Source organism: Dermacentor variabilis, chromosome 9 (assembly GCF_050947875.1).
Source record: "Dermacentor variabilis isolate Ectoservices chromosome 9, ASM5094787v1, whole genome shotgun sequence".
In the NCBI taxonomy this organism is placed as follows: Eukaryota; Metazoa; Arthropoda; class Arachnida; order Ixodida; family Ixodidae; genus Dermacentor; species Dermacentor variabilis.
In genome coordinates, this window is record NC_134576.1 from 124481162 (window position 1) to 124504820 (window position 23659).

Genomic DNA, 23659 nt, shown 5'->3' on the forward strand with positions numbered 1-23659 from the left:
TCTTTGCCGCGCAGCCACTGCATGGTACGCGAACGATTCTGCATTCCATCCGCACCAGTGGGCAGCCGTCGAGACTGGGATCGAACCTGCGACCTCTTCTTTAGCAGCACAACGCAATGTCATAACGCTCATCGGCTACCGCGACGAGTTCGAAGTCTCCAACCTTACAGCTCCCCGTCTAATCGTGAGCCGTTCGAAGTTCCTACAGGGGAAGGCAAGAAATTGTTGACACGTTGCACATACACTCTGCACCTTCGCCAACCAACGGTGACGTGCTGAACTGAGGCCAATCTTTTCGGGGCAGTGCCGGTCGGGGCAATGCAAGAGAGAAGGTAAATGAAATTACTTGGTCTTAAGTCGCGAAACTTAGTACTTGCTCATGAGGAGAGCTTAGTGAGGGGAGGAGGGGTGAGTACCGGATCAATCTCGACCGCCTCAGTTTTCTTATCGTGCGCGTGAATAGACGAGCGTTTTTTTTTTTTCATTCTGCCTCATCTATGGGGATCGCCCCTATCGGGAATCGAACAGGTGACGTCTTGCTCAGCACTGAGCCACAGAGGCAGATAAAAAAGGAGATTAAACCAGTAGATTAATATTCGCATGGCACTGTAGCGGAGGGGAAATTTAGTTGAGTCTGGTAATGTATTCTGTCAGAACTTTACAGCGCAATTCAGATGGAAGGAGAACATTGATTTTGCATTCAAAATGAATGCGAAGCTTTCGTTTCTTTTTCTTTTATTATTTTGCGCTCAACCATAGCTCGGCCGAGCCAAGGGGACGGCTGAACTATGGACGGCCGTCCATAACCGAACGGTACGGCCGAGCTAATTAATCCCGTTAATCGAATGGAATTCATGAATTAAACACATTGATTAGGGGGTTTAATGAATTTAAACTCGTTTTCTCGTATAGCGGGTCATTTTGGATCAAGAAAACGTACGCGCGCGCGTGTGTGTGCGTGTGTGCGTGAGAGAGAGAGAGAATGAAACGTAATCCTTTTATGACTTCTGGTCGGTTTGGTGCGGGAACTTCAGTGAAGCGTCTCCAGCCGTCTTTGGTTCAGTTGTGGCACGCAAAAGAAAGGTCACGTATTCTCCTTGCATTCCAAAAGAAAAATTTCATGAGAATTGCTTTAGTGGCAATCTGTCATGGGATGCAAAGACGGCGACGAATACGCGAGCGTGTTCTTGCAAAGGCGCAGGAAAAGGCGCAAAGAAAGATAAACCATCTAGCAAGCCGCTCAACGAAGCTTATTCTGATTTCTTTTAAAATGCAGTCATCCACTCGTCTGGTCTGACTTCTCAACTGCACAATAAACCCTTGTTCAAAATTTTTCGCTTTCCCAATTCTCCATTCACTGTGGAACCATCTGAACTGTTCAATATACTCCATTACTATATATATATATATATATATAACCCGGGTGCCGCTTATTATTAGTCAGATGGTAAGAAGCCAACAACAATGGCACCAAGAACATACACAGGGAAATTATTCTTAGTTGTTTATTGAACTAAAGCAATGACAAATTAATGAAAATGAAAGTGAATAAAAAAAACTGGCCGCAGGTGGAGTACGAACACACTTCTTCGGATTACACGTGCGATGCTCTTACCAACTGCGGTACACCACGACGGCGCCGTTTTCCCATCCACTTTCTGGCGTGTTTGTCTGTCTAATAGAACTAACCCTAGATGTTCTACCCAGCACCTTCACCAATTGTAATGGGGTGTATTGAACAGTTCAGATGGTAACGTCTGTTCGTAACCGAGAAGGCAGTTGACGCAGAGCAGGAACAGCTTGTTGCCCGAACGGTTCTCACTCGTGCTAAGCACTGGCGATCCGGCTGGCCCACTGGCTGCACTGCAGGCATGGAACAGACGATCTGGCTGGCCTTGTCCTTGTGCTCTTCTTCTTTATTACAGTACGTTCAAATCCCTATTGAAAATTTGCCCGTTGCTGGGCATGGTGGAATCCATCACCCATCATCATGGTGCATTATGGTGATGGGTGGCATGCTGGGTGCCGGGCGGCATGCTGGGTGACGGGTGGAATGGTGGGTGACGGGTGGAATGGTGGGTGACGGGTGGCACGGTGGTTGCTGGGCGGCACGATGGGTGCTGGGCGTGCGCAGTGGGTGCTGGGCAGCACGGTGGGCACTGGGCGACATGATGGATATGATCATGGGCACAGCAGGTCAAAGACAAGTTGTGCAACGAATTTAAGGAGCAGCCACTGCACTTGGAAAGCTCATGACGCGCTATCTTCATGTGATCTTGAGTCTTGTAAAGTGTATAGTCTGTACCTACATGTGGCCAAGTATATGCGGCCATTTTCATGCCATAAAGAATCAATGTAAAGCACCATACTGTGTGGCATATAATCACATTTTATTGAAAAAAGATTTCAACTGTTCACTTTCTAACTCGCTTTCCTTGGCGACCTGCCTCAGTAAAGAAGCTGCGTAAGTGCTTCCGCACTGACGCTATGCGGTGCTCCGGAGGTGGTGCTGGGGGCCCCATTGGATGTTGCCTGATGTACTTCTCCAGGCAGTCTAAAGGACAAGTGTAATAAATGTAGAAGTAAATTGTTTTTGCAATGACTTGTAGCAATAAGGGAAGAAGTAAATCTACTGCAATCACTTTAAGCAAAAAATCGATTAAACAATGTTTCAGGTAATAAAATGCAGAAAATATTACAAACAAACATATGCTACTCAGTGTGCAAGCCAGAGCAGCTTTATTTGTAGTGAGAATGCATACACTTGCATCACATTGTTTTGCAGATTTACATGGTTTTTCGCCAAAGCTACGCTTCTTCTATCAGGAGCTTTACTGCAAGGTTTAGTCGCATGGCAGCTGCACTCAAAGCCTGCACAAAGCATAATTTGTCTGCTCTACCACCACCCAAATTCCTGTCAGATTGAGAGGCCACAATTTGGCTACACTGTCTCCACGCATGCAGGAGAGCTGCAAGGTGAAAGCTGCCTGGTTTGTCCACGCCATCACCTGTTACCTTTACCTGTTGCTCGTGCAGTTGGGGGCAAGCGGGTCGTAACTTTAGCATTTGCCATATATATAAACAAACAATTTTATGTAAAAGCTGTGGTCATGGCTGGTTTGCAAGCTTTATTTAGCTGCAAATGATGGCAATTATAATCAATGTTTGAAAGGGAAGCTTTCTCTGCCTCTTCTCCCAATTTTACGGGCGCTCCTGCTGCTATGGTTTTGTCATGCGTGCCGCTGTGTTTCTTGCAACACCATCAGATGGCACTCACCTCCGCACATCCTGGCCAGCGCTGCTGTGCTAGCATTTCAGTTTGCGCGTACTGCACGTGGTGTGCCTATCTTTAATTCCTGTGCTACAGACATGCAGCTGCTGGACTAGTGATAGTGTAAACATTACAATCGTCCTTAGCCTGAAGAGAGTGCTTTGAGCTGGAGTCTCAACAGTGTGCTGGTCATGTATGTAGAAGAAGCCCGTAAACACGTGCTAGCAGGATGGCTCAAAGGCGTGCACACGGTGTCAAGGACACCCAGGCCCGAAAGAAGCGTCACACATAAGAGGAGCGTCTTCGCTACACAGCAAAATGTGGTGCAGACCGCGAATGCTTGCATCATTGTATACATATACAATTATAACAACTAATTCAAGTAGGCACAGCCCCATAATTCTATGAACGTTTCATACTTGCGCCACAATTTGGTGCGCCATGTGAGGCCATGACAATGCTCAATTCCCTCTCAGAGATTATGAACAATGACTTGCAACAACGCCTCAAGTAAACACGTCTTCCTGTGAGTTCTAGGGACAATGCAGACACACAGCAGTGGTGCATGTAGCGAAAACATTTTACATCATCTCACCACTCTTGTAATGGACTACATGCTAAAGAAATTACACATTTGTCATTATTGTCAATCAAACCACACAGCATACAAAGCTTCACTTACATCGATTCTCACAGTTCATGGAATCCGCAAATTGCTTGTGTTCTAGTTTGCAATCTCCATATCGCTACTTTGCTAAGCTAACCTACATCTTAAATGGAAAGGAGCCTAAACAAGCATCATAAAATAATACAGAACAATCTTTTATGCTCATTTGTTTTCAAAACATTTTTTAGGAAACGGAATTTGCGTCAGTTCTTTCATGCCAGTACAAGAGTTACTGGTACTTTGATCCATAAAACAACTGAATCTGCCCAGAAAAAGAATGCCAGTTACAGCCACACTATATAGTTGTCCATTCTAATCCAGGCTGGTGGCGAGTGCTGGAAATCTGCGTGATGCCCACCACCTCGCTTTCTTTGGCACCAACGACAGGCATGAAAGTCTATAGGATGCTTTGCATAGGACAAAATCAGCTATTCATGTCACAGCGTACATGCGACTAATGTACGAGGTGCTTTCTTTGTGCAGCATTTCTTTTCTCATTCTTATATGCTCAAATAAAATGAGATCACTGAAAGTGCTGATAGGCCATATCTTACAAATTTCAATCATCAAAACAGTGTTTTGTTTTGCAATTGCATGGCTGTGAACGCTACAGATTGTAAAGTGGCAACCAGGTGACCACAGTCAACACATTGGAAGGCAGTGGTTTAAAAAGCTTCTTTTCAGACAACAAAATTTGCCAAGCTGTGTCGGAACCCAATTTTCTTCAGAAGCATTTTTTCAAAACAGTGAAATGAAAGCTGCAGCATGAAAAGCTACAACACATGCCAAGTCTACATTAGAATTTTCAAAGACAATGAGGTGCTTAAATGCTCGCTTCTGTTATAAAGACAATAAGCAGCAGGTGAACATAATTCAAGCTGCCAATTAAGGTCCTTACAAAATTAATGCCTCATGTACAATTTAAGGCACATGTAGCCACCTGACTTTCTTAATTGTTTTTCATTTAAACTAATTACGGGGGAAACATTGTGGACGGTTTTTGCCAGAAACGAATATCTCAAAATTATTTTCTGCTGCTTTTCATAACTGCAGATACATTTAAATTATATGCCAAGACAGAGTGGATATACAGCAGAGGAAAAAGATAGTACACATAGGCACTTGCCTCGTTCTTGCTTTGGCATTTCTTTGCGTCGTGCATATATCACGCAATATGTTAACTCATCCAGATAACTGTTACGTATATACTGTCCTGTTTCTTAAACAAGGTGACTGCTGACTTACTCTTTACAGCAGCCACTTTATCCGGTGTTGCTTGGAGTTTGCCGGATGCCTCGGACATTGTACGGCAGGCCTGGCCAGTCAGGCTACTTTCACCTGCTTCTGCTGGTGTCCATAAATGTCGTGCAACATTTATTGCGCACTTCGCATCACATGTGGATTTTAATACGTAATGCCACTTGCTCAGTGGCATCATGTATCCCACACCAATCTGCACCTGCAATAGATATGAAGTGATTTTTTTTTCTGAGCAGTACTCTTAACACTAAAACACGTCTGTATAAAACAATATTATAAAGGTTAGCTCCTTCGATTTCTGATACAACCCCATAATTTCCAACTTCTGCACCTCAAACAAGTTTTATAAAAACGGGATTAAACCCAACCACACCAAGAAATTTACTTTTTTGTAAAGGATTAAACTTATAAAATTTTCTCACATTAAGGGTAGCAAACATTCATATTTCACAGTCTAACCTTGAAATTATGAAATCGATAGAGAAAGCAAAACAATCGTTTCAAATAGGTGCAGCGCCACGCAGAGAACAGTGCAAGAATGGAGTGCCATCAAGGTTGCAAGCAGTGTCACATGGAGAACAGCGCGGTGCATGTGACTTGGAGAGCTACGCGTGCCAGTCTCCAAAGACCACCGCCATCATACACTACATGGCATTGTTCTGAAACCCACAGGAGACATGCCTTGAAAGTGTGATTACCCTTGCATGGTTGAAAAGGAGTGAATTCCCTTGTGGCTTCTGAAATCCACACTTGGCAGCTATATTTTCGTCATGATTAAACTGCAGCGGAGGATGCGCCAAGTCCCGTCACCACTTCAAACTTACGAACTTGGTAAGCGCCCTCCTTTTACCGCGGCCAGGTTTGAAATGTTTCTAATGAATGCATTGTTGTGCCAAAAGGAAGATAAAGACTTAGGAGAGAGAGTAAGAAACGACGGGTCAAGCGCTGAACTTCAACTTATTTTATTATTACAGCAAAGCAGGGAGAATCAACAAATGCGCATACGCACATCAGTGTTGTCTAGAGCGATTACAGTGATGTTTTCAACAGCTGCATCACGTCAAACAGAAAAACAGATATCACTAATACAACTCATGCCTCTCTTTTATGTGATATGCCTATTTGGTGTGCCAGTTTTCTCTGCACCACGCAAGTTGGATGGACTGTGCCCGTGCATAAGTCACGTTAACAAAAAAGTCAGGATGCCAGAAAAACCACACTAGACCATATGTGAAATGTGTCAATGACCAGGCCCAGGAGCATGAATTGTCTATAATTAATAAAGGTAATGCGCGTAGCAGGCACGTGCCAGCCACTACTACATGAGATTAAGATACTTGGCAGAAGTGGCAATACATAAAAAAGCATAAAAGAGAGAGGCACGAGTTGCATTAGTGATATGTCTGTGTTCCTCTTTGACAACGAAATGCAGCTGTTAAAAACATCACTGTAATCGCTCTAGACAATACTGACGTATGCATGCGCATTTGTTGATTCTCCCTGCTCTGCTGTAAGAATAAAATCAGTTGAAGTTCAGTGCTTAACTTGTCGCTTCTTACTCTCCCTCCTAAGTCTTTAGTTTTCCTTTTGGTGCAACAGTGTAGTCATTAGATTTCAACCAACTCGGCCAGCAACAAGTTCTACTTGAAATGTTCGTTGTAACAGCACAGCGCTATTGAATATGTTCATTATATGTGGACGCAGCTTCAACAAGCATGGTTAGAAAATCGTAAATTAATGCAATGAAACGTGGTGATTTGAACCAATAATTCGTTATATCTGGGAGTGTTATTAGCGAGAGCTGTAGTGTACATGAATCTAAGCTGCGAGAATTTTTTACATATGGCGCTCCAGTCATAGCAAAAGTAAAGGCATTTGATAAACTGCTAATAAGCCATCCCTGTTTCTCACTTCTTTGCCACACTACTCACACCCTTTTCCTGCACTACAAAGTGCAGCTAAAGCTAGGAGTTGCATTGCACGGCAGAAGAAAGCATCCTCCGTTCCCAGCCCCTAATCCCCCTCCCCGTGAAGCTGGCTGAATGGAAGCTTCAGTGTTGCGTAATGGGTGAGCCCTCCACCATTGTCGGAACACAAAATTATTGGAAATACCTAAACCAGGGTTTCTGCAGGTCTCCGAGAGAAAAATTAAAGGACATTCAAGGACTTTCCAGGCCCTGTGAAAGCTTTTTCAAGGGTGCAAGGTCCCATGCAAAAATAGGAGATAAGATCAGCATGCGGATCTTATCTCCTAATGTTAAAGTGTCTATACTGCTTAAATAAAAGGTCTGACGTTTAGTGGTTGTGCTCAGCAATATCTGTGCCTTACCGTATGCCCCTTTTTTTGTGCTGATGACAAGTTTCCCAGTTCAAGCTAAACCATTATCGACCTTTAACTGTCCTCCAAGTAACAAACGTGAGGCTGACTTCTCTTGAGGCCGAAGTGTGTTCAGAGTCAATAGTGCACAGTGAAACCTCGTTTCTATGAACACCACATTAACAAACTTTTCAGAAATCCCCTGCCGACTTCTTTCAGTTTCAATGTAAAAATATTTCAGTACTACGAACTTCAGAATACCAAAATTTTCAGAATAGTGATCGCTATTCACTTTTCCTGTGATGTTAACACCTCAGTACTATAAACTAATGTTCCGAAATGTGAGGATTCTTAGATTTCCGTGTATTCTTCACAGCAGCCAAAACAGTAGGCTAGCAGACAAGGCACAGAGAGTGGACATCACGGCGCATGGGTTCCGAAAACCGTGAGACGGGACCAGAGAAAAAAAGAATGTAGGCAGGTGGAACCGACGGCGCATAAGGTTTTGCAAGCACATGCTCCGACCAGAAAAATATCGCCTAGCAACGGAGGCATGTCTCTTCCTTTTTTCACCCTTCTTTCTGTGCACACCTTTCTTCCGCGCTTCTTTCTGCAGTTGGATTAGCTATATGCACAGTGAAATGTAACCTCTGCACTCATGGGGATGTCACACGGTCACAGTTTGCACTTTCTAGACAGTGTTGTTGACGCTTGCTTGCACTTTGACATAGTTCAGATGTCTGCCTCGAGCGAGGCACTTGTGTTGTACACGGCAAAAAATGTGAAAAACAAACAAAAAGCAAGAACATTGCGCTTTGGGGACGACATAGAGCTACATTTTTGTCGGCAATTTTCTCAGCGTCAGCGTCTTGTTTTGCACACGTCACTCTTACTATACAGTGCTTCATTGTGCACGGCAGCTGAATCTGTGGAAAATACCTAGCAGCAGCACGTGGTCAGAGCCTACAGCGACGTTATTGTGAATAGTTCATATGGTGACAACTTGTGAACTGATAGGTTGATGGGCGGAATGGTTAATTTTGGGGCTTTCACTATAACGATCTTTCAGAGTAATCAACAATTTACCGTGGTCCCCTGAATTTCGTTATATTGAGATTTCCTGTATAAGCATTCACCTCACATTCCTTATTTGTGGCAATAATCGATGACACACGGACCTTTTTTTCCTGACATTCCATTGGAAAGCATATCTATGAAGATTTAGTCATACAGAAATTTGGCCTCACCTCTCCATCAACAGTGGAAAAAAGTCCACCAGGAGGGGATGACGGCCCTGAGTCCACTGCACTAGGCAAAGTAGCGCAGAGTGCAAGTGCACTTCCGGAAGTTGGGGCCTCCGCTACGGTGCCTGGCACGTTTGTGGCCTCCACTGCAAAAAATGACAAAATTGATTGAAACATATGGTGGTCATAGCAGGCTTTCAGTCAGAAATCATGGGAGCATGCGGACAAACATACACATAGGCAGACTGACATGATGCTGCATCTGATGGCGGTCGCAGGCATTAAGCACAGTCAACTATGGCGTCTAAGGTTTATGACGACACACGACGTGCATACGCAAATTGTAGATGCAGTAAGCCACATTGATGCATGCTCTCAGCGAAAACTGCATCACACGTGCCATAATACCAAACCCACAACCTTCGCGGGTGCGGTTGTGGGTTCAGTTCCCACCTGCGGCAAGTTGCTTTTTTCATCCACTTTAATTTCTATTAATTTATCATTTCTTCATTTCATTTATTAAGCACAAATAATTTCCCCTATGTTGTCCTTGGTGCCAATGTTTGTTCGCTTCTCATGATATGACTAATAAAAATCAGGCCCCTCGGTTAACCGCCTTTCTTCTCGTTCATTACATAACGAGGGTCTCGAATTCGGCTACCTTGATACCTTCAGGTAGCATATGTGGGTTTATTGACCAGTTGCCTTCACCCAAAAAGATAACGTTCTCGTGACGCCTGCGGCGAAAAGGACGTTCCACGTCCACTGCCATGATCTGTGAGTGGTGGCACTGGCTAACACTCCCAGGGTTCTACTAGGACACATAAATACCCAAGAAAGAGGATGGGGAAACAGCGCCGCGGTAGCTCAATTGGTAGAGCATCGCACGCGAAATGCGAAGGTTGTGGGTTCGGTTTCCACTTGCGGCAAGTTGTTTTTTCATCCACTTAAATTTCCATTAATTTATCGTTTCTTTATTTCATTTATTAAGCACAAATAATTTGCCCTATGTTGTCCTTGGTTTCAGTGTTTGTTGGCTTCTCATGATATGACTAATAAAAATCGGGCCCCTCGGTTAACCCCCTTTCTTCTCGTGTCTTAAAGAAAGGTGGTTCAACGCCACGCTACCCAGACGAACTGTATATATGTGCAGTCGAGATGTCTACTAGTCTTGCGATCATAAGCATGTACAGGCTCGGCCACTCTTAGGGTGAACACGGCTCCCCATGGCCGCGCTTCGCGGGGCGCCAGTGCATCGAAGCGAAGCAGCACAGACACACACGGACCTGTAGGAGGCACTTCGCGTCGTCTGCTACAGTGCTGGAGCGCGCCGCTCTGGCTTTGCTGTAAAGTAGACTTCACGAGACCCAGGTGACTGAGCGACCGAGGCGGCGTTGCGGGAAGGCGCACTTCACTAACTGGAGCATTTTCCAGCTGGTTCGGTCTACGACTATCAAGGGTCGCCTCTACGCCCCAGCCTAATAAAGAGCGCGAAAAAATGACTGCATTTTTACCCTCATCACTTATACAAACATGCTAAGTGATTTATGTGGTAAGAAGCTTGTTTCTGTTAATGTATATTGATTAAGCAGGCTGTTCACAAGCTGTAGACCAAACCAGCTGAAAAATGCTCCAGTTAGTGAAGTGCACCTTCCTGCAACGCCGCCTCGGTCGCTCAGTCACCTTGGTCTAGCGAAGTGTACTTTACAGCAAAGCCAGGGCGACGCGCTCCAGCACTGTAGCAGACGACGCGAAGCACCTCCCCTAGGTCCGCGTGCGCCTGCGCCGCTTCGCTTCGATGCGCCGCAGCGCCGGACGCACTGGTGAGCCGTGTTCACCCCAAGAGTGGACGAGCCTGTACATCAGACCGAACACGTGTCGTTGCGACTCAGAAACATTTATCGCACAAACAATAAAGGCCTGAAAGTCCCACAGTACGCTGATCCTTGTGTGCAAGTACCTTTTAACATCGATGTGGCAAAAAAGCATGACAAATGTATTGAGTTTAATGCTAGATCACTACACGTTGAAACTGAAGATGCTACAGAGACCCACGACAGAACACTGTTCCAGCGCTGATCTCACATTTGCAAGCAGGCTGTGTCATGTTACGATGGCAGAGTCTCTGACCGTCTACCCCAGCGATCACAATGCAATACTATGCGAGTGTGTGTGCACGTAATCAATGGCTACACGATCTAAAGTAAAGGCTGTGGAATTTAACGAAATGTGTCTTCATTCAACTTCAACACTCAAAAAATGCAATCCTAAACAAGATCAAATCGCATATGCGTACCATCGGGTCGCTCAGCACTTAATGAGTTCCTTGCGTGGTCATTGGCTTTGGACTTTCAGTTTGCATTGGGGAAAGCTTCACATGCAACCATCTTTCTTTCAGAAAGCGGCTTTTTTTAAACTGATTAACACTGCACGGGCCCAGAAAGAAAGGCCAGTCGACAATCCAAAACCAGATAGCCACACAGAAATAACAGTACCTTCATTCAGAGATGCTGGTTTGTCGGTCACTTGGCCTGCAGTTTGTTGAGGCAGACCTGAAGCCTCTGTTGGCTGCCGGTAGCCCACAGACAGGTTGCTCATACACTCTACCTGCGCACAATCCCTTCTGGCATGTGCACTGACTTCGGCCTCCTTCTCTTGGGCTTTCCCCCGAGCAACCTCTGCATTTAAATTCATTATTGCACTGTTCAGGTAAACTGCCAATGAATGACTGCTGTACACCTAAATCTGCAGAAAAAGTTTATTACTGCCTGCCACTGCTTCAGCAACATGAAGAGGTCATAAATTGAGTACAGGAAGTTAGTGCACACCTTCTTCATGCCCCAGCATGAAGAACATGCCATCATGCAAGGGTAGCGATGTAGGCTTGTTCGGAAATCTTGACAAAAGGGAGTTAGAAACACCATGACAAAGGAAGGCATGGTGAAATCCACAGGCGCTACTATCACCAACGGTGCTTATTTCCTTGACCAAGCTGAACTGAGGTACCATCAGTACGAAATGTCACTGACATGATCAATCTGCTCAGATTCAGTTTGTTAGGCCAGTGGCTTCAGTATTTCTACCTACAATTACTTTGATAATAAGCTTAAACCAGTAAACTCCAAGAAAAATTTTGAGAAAGTCACCAGGTATGAATAGAGAATGCCAACAGTGACCATAATAACAAATAACTTGGCATAAAGCAAGGGTTATCCTGGATATAAATATAAATAGCAATCTTTATGACCGTGAACTGTGTGTGAAAAATGCACAAAGATGCAGCTGGCAATTTCACAATCGTTTTACATGCTGCAGGTCATCTAACAAACTATTAAAATAATTAAATTCTGGAGTTTTACATGTCAACCATGACATGATTACAGGGCACACCATAGTGGGGGGACACCAGATTAATTTTGACCACCTGCAGCTCTTTAATGCACACTACTGCACAAAACATGAGCGTTTTTGCATTTTGCCCCCCCCCCCAAATGGGGCCACCGTGGTCGAGATCTCATCCTGCACCCTCGGGCTTAGCAGCGCAATGCGAAAGCGACAACGCCACCATGGTGGGCTGTCTAGCAAAACATAATGACTAAGTGAAATTATAAAAAACCAACAAATTATAGTCAAGGAAAGCATAGGGAATTACAGTCAAGGAAAGCATAGGGGGCATTTCGGTGTACATTTAATTTAAATGTAAAATGAATAAATTAAAAAAAATTTAAGTGGATGAAAAAACAACTTGCCACTGGTGGGGGCCGAACCCATGACCTTTGCATAATGCGTGCATTTACTGCATGTTGTAGGCTCAGTCCCCACGAGCAGCAAGTTGCTTTCCATCCCTTACATTTCCCATTGCTTTACCATTCCTACACTTCAATTAAAACTACAAATAATTTCCCCTACGCTTTCATTAACACAATTATCTGTTGGCTTCTTATGGCTATGATACACAAAATTAAGACCCCTCGGTTCCCCTTCTCATTCAAGTGCAATATTGTGATTTCTGCTAAGAGAGCACCAGAGCAAATAGATCTATAAAATCATTGTTATTTCGTCCCTTATGCAGATGCAGACGTTTCTATGGCAGCGTTGCACGTAGCTGGCATGATGAAACAATAGCTCATTATCCACACAATTAATCTTTTTTTTAAATATCTAACAGGAGCATATTCTTATTCATTGCAAAGAAGTACCAGCAGCAAGAGGTCATAAGAAAGTGCATGTGCTCTCCAGCACTCATGGTAAAATTACAAGCCAATGAGCACCAATCTGTATAAGCAAGCAAAGCCCCTGCAATTTGTTAATGTGCCTCCTAGCAGAAATTTGATCATGGTGGTCACTATTTCCTGTTGCAGGGTGATAGGCTACCTGAGAAATGCATAACGTACTCACCAATCTTTTCCAGCAATGCATTGGTGAGCTTTTTATTTAGCTCTCCGGCTTCTTTGAGCTCAAGCTTAACTTTCTTAAGCTCCTTCGCCTGCTTCTCAATTGTGGCTTTTAGCTGAGCCACCAGCCCTTCCGTTTGCGATTCACTGGACTGAAAATTGAAGTAGTGCAAAAAAATATGGATCACTATAAAACACTGAGTACTGTGCTTCTGGCCATTTTGCCACATAATATGGTTCCAAAATAGTCCTCAATGTTTTGTTCCTACCTCATGCTGGTGCAAAATTCTGTCGTGCAGAGCCTCTGTGGCTGCCAGCCGCTGCTTTTTGGCATCTCTCGGTGTTGGCTCCTTCTACACAGGCAGGATCAGAGTAGGAATGAAATGTTACCTCAAGATTAAATACCTATAAACCTATAAGCATATTTGAATATGAAGCATTCTTTGTCTCATTCTTTACAATTCGTAGTAGGTAGGTGCGTAGGTTCTTGTCTCTCCTCGCTTTAAAAAAAAGAAAATGTGGCCCAATGGTGGAATCACACCTCTACCGTTGAGCACAGCAGCTTGGTGCTTCAACCACTAGGTCACAATCACACGCATGCTTCTCTTGTTCTAAAGCCAGCCAGCTCTTTGAAACACTCAGCGCATGTACCACACATCTTTTCCTTGTCTTCTTTCTCTTTCTCTATGACCGCTCGTTCTTTAGGTGCCTTGCTGTACTTTCTTTGGGACCGGCCCACTTTTCCCAGTACTCTTTTCATAGCAGTTTACGCAATGTAGAAACTGAACTTCGTGACTACCAGGCTAATCATATTTATCTCTTCTCTGGTATACAAATTCCACCATTTTCAGTCTTCACTGAAGTACAAGTTCCATCATTTTCACATACCCTGCATGACATAGCCCTAAGCCTCAACAATTATGACAGTCGCCGATGACATCACAATCAGTGTCTCTCCTTAGTTTGCCCACTACCGCAGAACCCAATAATTGCCATATCCTAAGGATGCGACAAACAGCCAGCAATGGCAATGGCCGATCATGCCATTGCTGCCTTATGATCCTTTGCAACATGGTCATCGTTACGCTGCTGTCCTCACACATGCATACACTCAATATAGAAAAGTATACATGTGCATGCATGTTTATATAAGTAAAAATGGGACTACATGCAGTGCTACCATTTGGCAAATCAGACAACCAGGTACACATTAGGCGCCTGCCATCGCTGCGTGTGTCGCTATATATATACCATTGACACCTATTATGTTCTCACTATCACATATATTCGCTCATTTTCCTTCCAATAAGTGTCCCACGATCCACCGAGTACACCCACCATTCACCCACCATTTCCGCGTTGCCCATTACGTACACCCACCATTCACCCACCATTTGCATGTCGCCCATTACGTACACCCACCATTCACCCAGCACATCCATCATTCACCCGCCATTTACACAGGTCACCCAGTATGTACCCACCATTCACCCAGTATGTAGCCACCATCCTCCCAACATGCCCAGCATTCACCCACCATTTACACAGGTCACCCAGTATGTACCCCACCATCCACCAACCACACCCACCATTCACCCAACATGCCCACCATTGAGACAAGTCACCCAGTATGTATCCCACCAATACATCCCACCATGTACCACTGTACCCACCATCCACCCACTATACCCATGATGAATTCCATCATACCCACCATGTTTTCCACCATACCCAGCATATTTTACATCATGCCCAGCATAAAACTCATGATGGGCAATGCTGGGATTTTCAATAGGGAATTATCACTCAAATCTTGGGCTTCCGTTGATTGTGGGTACGTGCCACGTTTTGAAAGATCATCACCATAACCATCGTCGTCATCTTCTCGTTGCGCGGTTCTAGACCGGAAAAGCGGCGCCATTGTGAAAAATTTGGGAAAGGAATGCAACAGGTGGGGGGAGGGGCATAGGCGCCAATCCTCCTTATGGTACGTGCCATGTTAAAAAATTGGAGGAGGCTTAAGCTTCGCCTTCAAGAGTGGAACGCGACAGCGTTCCCGTCGACTCGCCAAGGGGTGTAAGACAATGGGCTACGGCGCAGCGACTACGCGCCCCGCATCGGACGCGGTGAGCGTCGAGCAACGCAGCGTTCGGCGCGACAACGAAATGTGTGCCTGAGCAAGCGACGCACGCCTGAAACAGCTCGTTTCTAAGGCAACACCGCGTTCACTAGAGGCGCTTTTGTACCGCTTTGAAGCATCGAACTCGTGGCTCAGTGCAATAAAGAAAAAAAACTCGTGGCTCAGTGGTAACGTCTCCGTCTCACACTCCGGAGACCCTGGTTCGATTCCCATCCAGCCCATCTTGGAAGTTGCTTTTTATTTATGAAGTGCCTGCCATGATTTATCGCTCACGGCCAACGCCGCGGACGCCGACGCCGACACCGACACTGACGCCGACGACACCGGCTTTTCTGCGACACGAGCTCCTTAACGCTATCGCGTTAAAAGGACTCTACACCAAGATTAACAATTTGCTTAACAATGAACAACTTTGCGTCCCAACAGCAACAAACAGCAGCAGTGGCGGGAAGATATCTTGCTGTGGGTATGTGCCACATGGTGAAGAGGGAACAACAAGATGCAGGCTGTCCAGTTGTTTTCTTGGAATCGCCTTCTAATGCATCCGAGTCTTGGCCAATACACCATAGTGGGCATGGGCCTTCGACAAAAGGCCAGCACGCCAACAAACGGACAGACGGACGGATTAGGTTTCGGGCTTCCTCCTGAATCTGCATGGTGGTCCTGGGGCTGGAGCTCTTACGTTTAAATGAAAGCCGGTGCAGCACGTCGCAGTTCCCAAGGAGGCTTGATTGGTGCTCGTGGGTCGGGCTGAAGTAGGTTTAAAATAAGATTGGTCGGGATATTCAGCGATGTTTGATGTCGCGAGTTATCGCCTATTGCACCCTGCGCTTTGTCACCTGGCTACGGCGTTTGCATGGCAGCGTCCGCTTTCGCGTGAGACGCTGGCCGCGTCGCGCGCCTGCCGGGAGCAGGAACATACAACGCGTGTCTGCCCTATACGTACTTGCTGTACCTTGAGTGAAGTGGCGGAACTCCTGCACGTAATGGACGCTCGCGCGGAACGCCAAATGCAGCCTCCTTGCTGCTGTTCGAGGGTGTTGCTGAGATTGCGTCGTGAGTATACCCCGTCGTGCCACATTGCCGTACTGTTCATGCCCATTTGAATAATCTCGCAGGGGACACTGAAAGCTGTCGTCGCCTCAGTAATTGAACTTGGATGCTCCGCCCAGCAATACGGTGACGTGTGACCTTTGTGGTTTTTGTTCATTTGCGTGCAAATGCTTGCTGAACTTTAGGTCTAAGGGTTGGTCTAAATTTATAGATTACTCTATATTTTCATTAAATAATGATAAAGTTGTGCTTATGTGCGTGTGTGTGCGACCGCGAACTAACGCTTTGCCTTTTATTTCCTACGCCTGTTCGGTGTGAATAGCTTTAAGAAGCTGTGACGGTAAAAGCCCCTAAACCGGGACACATTCCAAGATGCTTTCTAGCTCGGCAATTTCCAGCATTGTATGCGAAGCGAAGCCGCTGTTGTTAAAATAGCCCATTTCACCACTTTTTTGGAGGGGCATTCGCAGTAGCACGTAATCGTTGAGATAATTTATTAATAAAGCATGTATGTTCGCATACGAACCCATAGGAATTTATTGGATTACGGTACGGGGGATGCTTTTTTCCCTTCTTTTCGTTAATAATATGGCCTGTTGCTCCTGTCGTCTATGGCTTTCTGCTGGCGAGAACGATGACACACGGCTTCGTATGTGGCGGCCACACACCGAAGGGGGCTCAATGCACAAATGCTCAATCGTGTACGGATACTCGGGTGCCTGTCGCGTATGCTTGTTAACATAGACCCACCACTGTAGCTCAGTGGTCATGAAGGCGTTGTGCTGTTGAGTTCGAGGTCGCGGGTTTGATCCCTCCGGCGGCGGCCGCAGTTCTATGGGAGGAAATGAGCAAACGCTTAGGTTCACGCCTAAAAATGCACATGTAGTCAATATTATAGGCCGACTACAACAATATTTCCCATTGGCTAATGGTTTTCAATAAGTAGCACATACTACTTGATGAATATTGGCAATGTCGTACGGCTAGTAATTGTCGAATTCCCTTGTTAGCAGCCTTTGAACAGCACATAAGCATATGTGTGCACGCAGAGGTTGGCGGGCGTGAAGACCGCACGCATGGCATGATAGCTGACAACAGATATTTTGCGAGAATCTATTAAAGTAAAAATAATTAAAAAGACACTGGACGTGCACAAACCTTTCAGTCTAAATGCATAACTTGCCTGTTTAAAAGCATGGCGATCATTTTACGCGAGAAAGATAATTGATAAGAGAGATAAGATAAGATAAGATAAGAAAGATAATCTACGCCTTGTTGCAATCTTTCTTCTTACTTTTTTTACTGCAAGCAGTGGTCATAATGCCTTTTACGACTTCGGGTAAAAGTACGCTATCTTCTTTCACTATATATGTAGTATGCCATGCAAGTGCGCTATACAAGTGCAAACCTAGTGTACTTGTTCATGTTTTTACTTCTTTCTGACACTGCAACTTCAATGCGGGCGACTAGAGCGCTGTTGAAGTTTCTGCATGGCACATAAACTAGACGAGCGGCTCTAGCAGGGCCGCCGTCTAATGTGCGTAAGCACTCACCACTTCTCTTATCATCATCATCCATCCAAGTACTTTCCCTTCCCTTACCTCTTCCCCAGTGTGAAGTAGCAGATTTTCCTATCAACGGAATCTACATTAACCCATTTTTTGTTAAAAAATAAACGTTCAGCCGTCAGCGATATGGTCAAGCAGTCTCTGTTCTCTTCTGTTTCACTTTTTCAGCTCTGAAATTTCATACGAATACGTGCTAATTCACTCAATTTGCCCTACTTGAAAAAAATACTTGATTTCAGGTGGCTGGCGGACGTGCATACGTCAGGGTTCCCGTTGAAGAGCTTAAGAACGGAAGCGAGTGGAAAGACTGGGTCGATGGCAACAGACTTTCTGTACGAGCCGTGGTGGTCGAGGAAGTCACGGCGAAGCAGGAAGCTGCGCTAGATGATTCGGCAATTTTCAGCAACACGCCTTACACCGTCAGTCTGGAGAGTGCTCGACGAGACTTCAAGCCTGGCACGCAAGTCGCGGTTGTGGTAAGTGCTCAGCAAATTAGGCTGCCTTGACTCGGTCGTGCATTGCAATGCGAAAGACATTGTACAATCGGGTCGAACTCCTACAGATATGGGCTAACAGTGACCCGTGTTGTGATAACTTCTTGAGGCCAAGTGCTTCGAGGACAAGTATCGCTAAGGTCAAGTAACCGCTCGAATAGTGATATTTTCTATTTCATTCGGGTGCAAATATTCAAATATCATTCAAATACTGACTCAAATACCGAACATTTTGTTTGGAGCGAAAGAAGGCACACGCCACTTCAGAGCGAACACAATGATGTTCGCTAAAGTATGTATTGTTTGAATAGATGAAATAAATCTGAAGGCAGCCTAGCGAAGAAATGTACTTGAACAGGTCACTAACAAGGTATCGCAGAAAAGCGGAAGCGCTGCTTCGCGATTTACTACTCATACTGGCGTCCTCCATGAACTGGTTCAGCATTTCAAGTACAAAATGAAAAAAAGAAGAAAAATTGGCTGACGATTTAGCTCTGGTTAAGCACAAACTATTATGCGCTCGCACCGCTAACTGCTTACATTGTAGTTAATAACTGTTTTACATAGTTTGCCTTGGCTTATCATTAGTCTGTGCCACTCGGTCTGTGCTAGTTTCCAATGAACCTCTTTGCTGTCAACTTGGGTTATTGGTTACGCGCCTGTAGGTGTGTGCGTCTTTTAAATCAGCGTATTTGACCGAGCGCGTGGCGTACTCTTCGGCAGACTCCTTCGCTCCTTGAGTCCTCATAGCTTGAACGGCGGCGTGTATGCGGCGTTGTCGCTGTTCGGGAGTGTCGTTACCCCCCACGCGTTTCTCGTTGCCTCGGCATCAGCGTCGAGACGGCGTTCCCTCTGTGCAGGAGTTTCATCCGCACGTTCGCGACAATTCCTCAACTTCTGTCTGCTTCCAACTTTTTTCTCTCGTTTCGCTACATTGTCAAGAACAGTCGACGCACACCAGCTTGTCGTTTCAGCCGTACTTGTGCATTCTGTTGAGCCCGGCGCTCCGCGTCTACCAACCCAGATAGACCCGCCGCCTCATCTGTGGCCCATCTCCGTAGAGCTGTGACACGACCAAGGAGGTTAAAGAAAAACTGCTGGAGTGGAAGCTGTGCGCGGAAGGTGAAGCCGCACAGGAGGGGCACGATAAAACTGTAAATAAACTATAAAAATGGCGAAGAAGCACTTTACGGACACTTCCCACGAGTTAATCGACGTCCTTGGTTAATCGTGGCTTATTTTACCAGACAGATACTCATCTACGTGTATCTGTGTATTAAATAGCGGTCTTAGTGGGAAATCTGAATATCCTGGCATACTGTATTGGGGAGAACGTCATCAATATTAAGATGAAGTTGCTATTTTCATTGGGAACAACCAGCGCTTACTATCTAATTCGCCTAGCATTACAATGGCAGAGCCAAATCACTTAATCTGTAAGCGGAGATCACCCGACAAGGCTCTATTTCAGGTGACGGAGGGGCAAGCATTGGCTTCACCTTTCCCGGCAAGAAGCTACGGGAGCTTCCACTCCAGCGGTTTTTCTTTAACCTCCTTGGACACGACTTGTTGTGTGGCACTGCCATATTACCTGCTAAATCGCGCGGCGCTTCTGCCCACCGGCCACCGCCACGGCCGAGCGCGGCTTCTTATTGGCTTTAGCTGTCGTAGCGCGCGCGCTCTCATTGGCTGTGCCGTGTGAGGCGGGAGCCTGTCATTGGCTGTGGGTGGTTACTCACCTCCAAAGCGTGATGTACCTACTTCTTGCCCCCTCTCCACCGCGCGTTCATCGTCTGGCAGCCCACGGACGAATAGCTTTTCCGGATTTGAAGCACTAGCGCTAAACATTAAAAATATACGGCTTTGCAGCGTCTCTTTCTTTTTTTTTTTTGGCCCAATGGACACTATCAAGCATCATCATTGCATAACTTTCTGTCAAATTAAAATGCAGAAAATTATGAGTGCAAAACTATAGAATAAATTGCGACACAATAACGATAACTATAAGATCAGTACTAGAATTGTGAACATTTAAACATCCTAAAATAAGAACAACAGACGCCAGTTCCTTTTCAAGTCGGTTATTTGTCTAGTCAAGTACGGACCCAGAAAGCACATTGTTTGCACAAATGGCAGGGTTCAGTACACATGGCAGTCACGAAATGCGCGTGCAAAATGGCTGTCAGCTCAAGTTTATTACGGTAACGCCCATTTTTCTTACTAAATACATTGAACATTGGTGGCAGCATTGTTTATGTTCCTGCTGCATGCAAATGTCGCACTGATATTGCGGCTTTCTGAAACTTCCTTAACGCTGGTGTTTCGTCGTTGTGGAGGAATAATGAAACGTTTTGGCATAAGTCTCTGATTCCTGTACGAGTGGTCTGTTTTACATTCCAGAAGTGTAACGCATCAATCTACCTTAACACAACTACATTGTTCCATTCCTGTGCCTATAGAATGCGGCCTACCGAGTGCTTCTTGAACAAGTATTTCACTGTACATTTGACTGGTTGTTTTACTGCGTTCCGGCTCAGGTTCGATGACGCGGATTCCATTTTAGACCGGAGCCAGATCGGAGACCTTCAGCCACATACGAGGAAAATCAGACCATTGGTGGAAACACTTCACCGTTGCCTTTGCTGTAATATTGCAACAGATGTAGCAGACAGAAAAAAAATGCACTGGAGTTGTCCAAGTATGTGTAAGCATAATCCCCAACTTCAGTTGGCTCACCCCTAAATTCAAGTTAGCCCACAATCAAATTTCAAGTTGGCCCACCTCCAAATTTCAAGTTGGCCCACACACATACTTCATGTTGGCCAACTCCAAATTTAAGGTTGCCTTATCTCCAAATTTATATTTCGCCCATGCCGAAATTTCAAGTTGGCCCACTCCCAAGTTTCAGTTCGCCAACGCACAAATTTCTGTTCGCCCACCCCTACTATAGGCTTCTCCATGCATATCTTATAGAGCCTAGTGTACCCCTGTCGGAATTCTTTCTGACAAAATTAATTACATAAGTTGGTTTCGACTGTTCCGTATCGCCTACAAAGCTTCCAATCTACATTTACACTAGTATAGTGATAAAATGTCTTATCTTCGCAAATTACGCATTTTCGCGCAGATACGTTGCAATACACTTTTTGCGTGACAGGCTGGGGTTCTCGCCAAAAAATTCGCACAGATTAAAAGCACGCAAATGTAATTTTCCTGCCGAAAATTTAACCAACAATTACGATGCTCCCTAATGCAAAATTTGAGCGCGGATCTATACGTGTTTTCATTTCGCGATATATTGGCTGTCTCGTGCAGCACGTTGCAAACGGAGCTAAGGTTGGCGCGACTGCATCGCTAATTGGAAAATCGCGAGCGGCCGCGCATAGGCGACGCGTGGGCGCGATCCGCAGCAGCCGGCGCCGCGTACAGACTTCCGCTTATGCAACACTTCGTTTCCATTGTCTGACGCGAGCTACTCTGGCGTCACCTCGTAGCCATCATCGCCGCGGAGCTCGTCTTATGCGGCAGTACGCTTTTCTTCTCATGCTTTCGCCTTACGCTCCGCCTCCGCTTTCCTCCTCATGGTTGCGCTGCAGCCTTTTCCACTGCTTTCCTCCTCGCGCTCTCTTCGCTATCGCCGTCTTTCATCTGCCGCTGCACTGCGCGTTCGCTCTTTCATCCTTCACTGGCTCGTTCGCTCGGCTACGAGGGACGCCGACGGCCGTCGCAAGAATGGGCGCCTAAGAGGTGCGCTCTAAAGTAATACCGTGGCAGATGCCGAAGCGACAACAGATGTGCCAGCAGCCACGTGACCAAGACTCTGTCTGTTAGCTCGAAGTTGCGAAGGCCTTCGAGCGCTTCGAGCTGGTGCACGACGCTCCGAATGAAGCGGGGGAACGCGATTCGAGCGCTGGATTCCGATAACAGAGCGCTCGAGAGTGACCAGTCGAATGTATCATCTGTGTAATCTTTCTATTTAGCCTCCCCCCCCCCGGTCTTTTGATAAAACACATGCCAAACACCACTGTATAAATTTGTCGGTCAAGCGATCACCATGATAGCGGAAGGATGTGACCAGAGTAAATTGTTTAATAAAGTGACAGTTGTTGCCCTACGTACATGTAGATAGATACCTGATGTCAAGTTCGCTTTGTTTTTGGCGCAAGAGTGACTCATGGTGATGATGCAGATGCCAAGTGCCCACACTGCTGTTTCTCCTGTGCACGATCAGGCAGACATTCGACATGCGAACGGCCAACCAGCCAGCGATGTTGAAGCGAAGATAACGGTGACCTATGAGAATGGCACAGAGGCGAGCGACTTATGTACGTTTTCTACGAAGAAAACGAATAAAGAGGGCAAGGCGCGGTTTGTCATCGAGACGCGACGAGGTCAACAACGGCTGAACGTAACGGTGAGTCGTTATCTCTGCTAATCTTAGCATCAAGGCATCGCGTGGTCCCGGATCCACTAATATACCAATTTTCCACAGTCCATAAAACTTGAACAGTCGCTATTCCTCGGCGCGAGTGGCGTCATGCACTCCAGCAATCATGATGCTTAGTCACTCTTGGCTTTCTAATGCATGTCAATTCTTTCGCTACCTCCGGTGAACTTCTGGTCAAAATTGTGTTCCGGTTAAAATCTTACCTATTGAGTATGCTACGGACTTGCTCGAATATTCTGCTAGCTGGATACGTCGGCAGCAATACTGGCCCGTCTACAAATAATATGCTGAAACTCTTTCTTCAAAAACAACTACATTTAGAAAGGATAATCTATCTCTTCGACAAGAATCTCGTAGTAGTCGCGCGTACGTTTGCTAAATTATTACCTCTTGAAGCCACGGTGCGTAACTTTCAGCATAAAATAGACAGCAGCAGCAACAATAAAAAAATAATCTAATGATCCGGATGAGTGCAAGAACATGGTCGTCTTCGGGGTTTTACGCAGTCCTAATGAGACAGGAAATAGAGACACCCAGCTAGCACCGTCCGTCTCGGCTGGCGGAGGAAGTGGGTTCAAAACCACGCTGCCGTAGGTTTCCCATGGGATAGCGATACGGGCAAAGGTGTCTCTCGGCCGGACGCTCGACTTTCCTCAGGGGTGAATCGCTCTGGGGCAAGGAGCCCGCGCCGTGCAAATACCGTCGAGCTCCATGCGCACAACAAAACGCTAAAAAAACGATTGCCCTTGTGTCTTCAGAAGCATTCGTCATTTTCGTCTTCGTGTGGAAGTGAGGTCTCGGATG

General features: G+C 45.7%; 1 protein-coding gene across 8 annotated transcripts in view; it reads left to right on the forward strand.

Moving 5' to 3' along the window:
- Positions 1 to 23659, forward strand: part of LOC142557411 (venom factor-like) — a 143147-nt gene that overhangs the window by 34147 nt on the left and 85341 nt on the right. For 7 of the 8 annotated variants that reach the window (XM_075669230.1, XM_075669223.1, XM_075669224.1 and 4 more), the window contains 2 exons: positions 18154 to 18390; positions 22640 to 22822. In XM_075669230.1, coding sequence (XP_075525345.1) covers positions 18154 to 18390; positions 22640 to 22822 — 420 coding nt within the window. The remainder of the gene's footprint in view (positions 1 to 18153; positions 18391 to 22639; positions 22823 to 23659) is intronic. The other variant, XM_075669226.1, reaches the window with a different exon arrangement.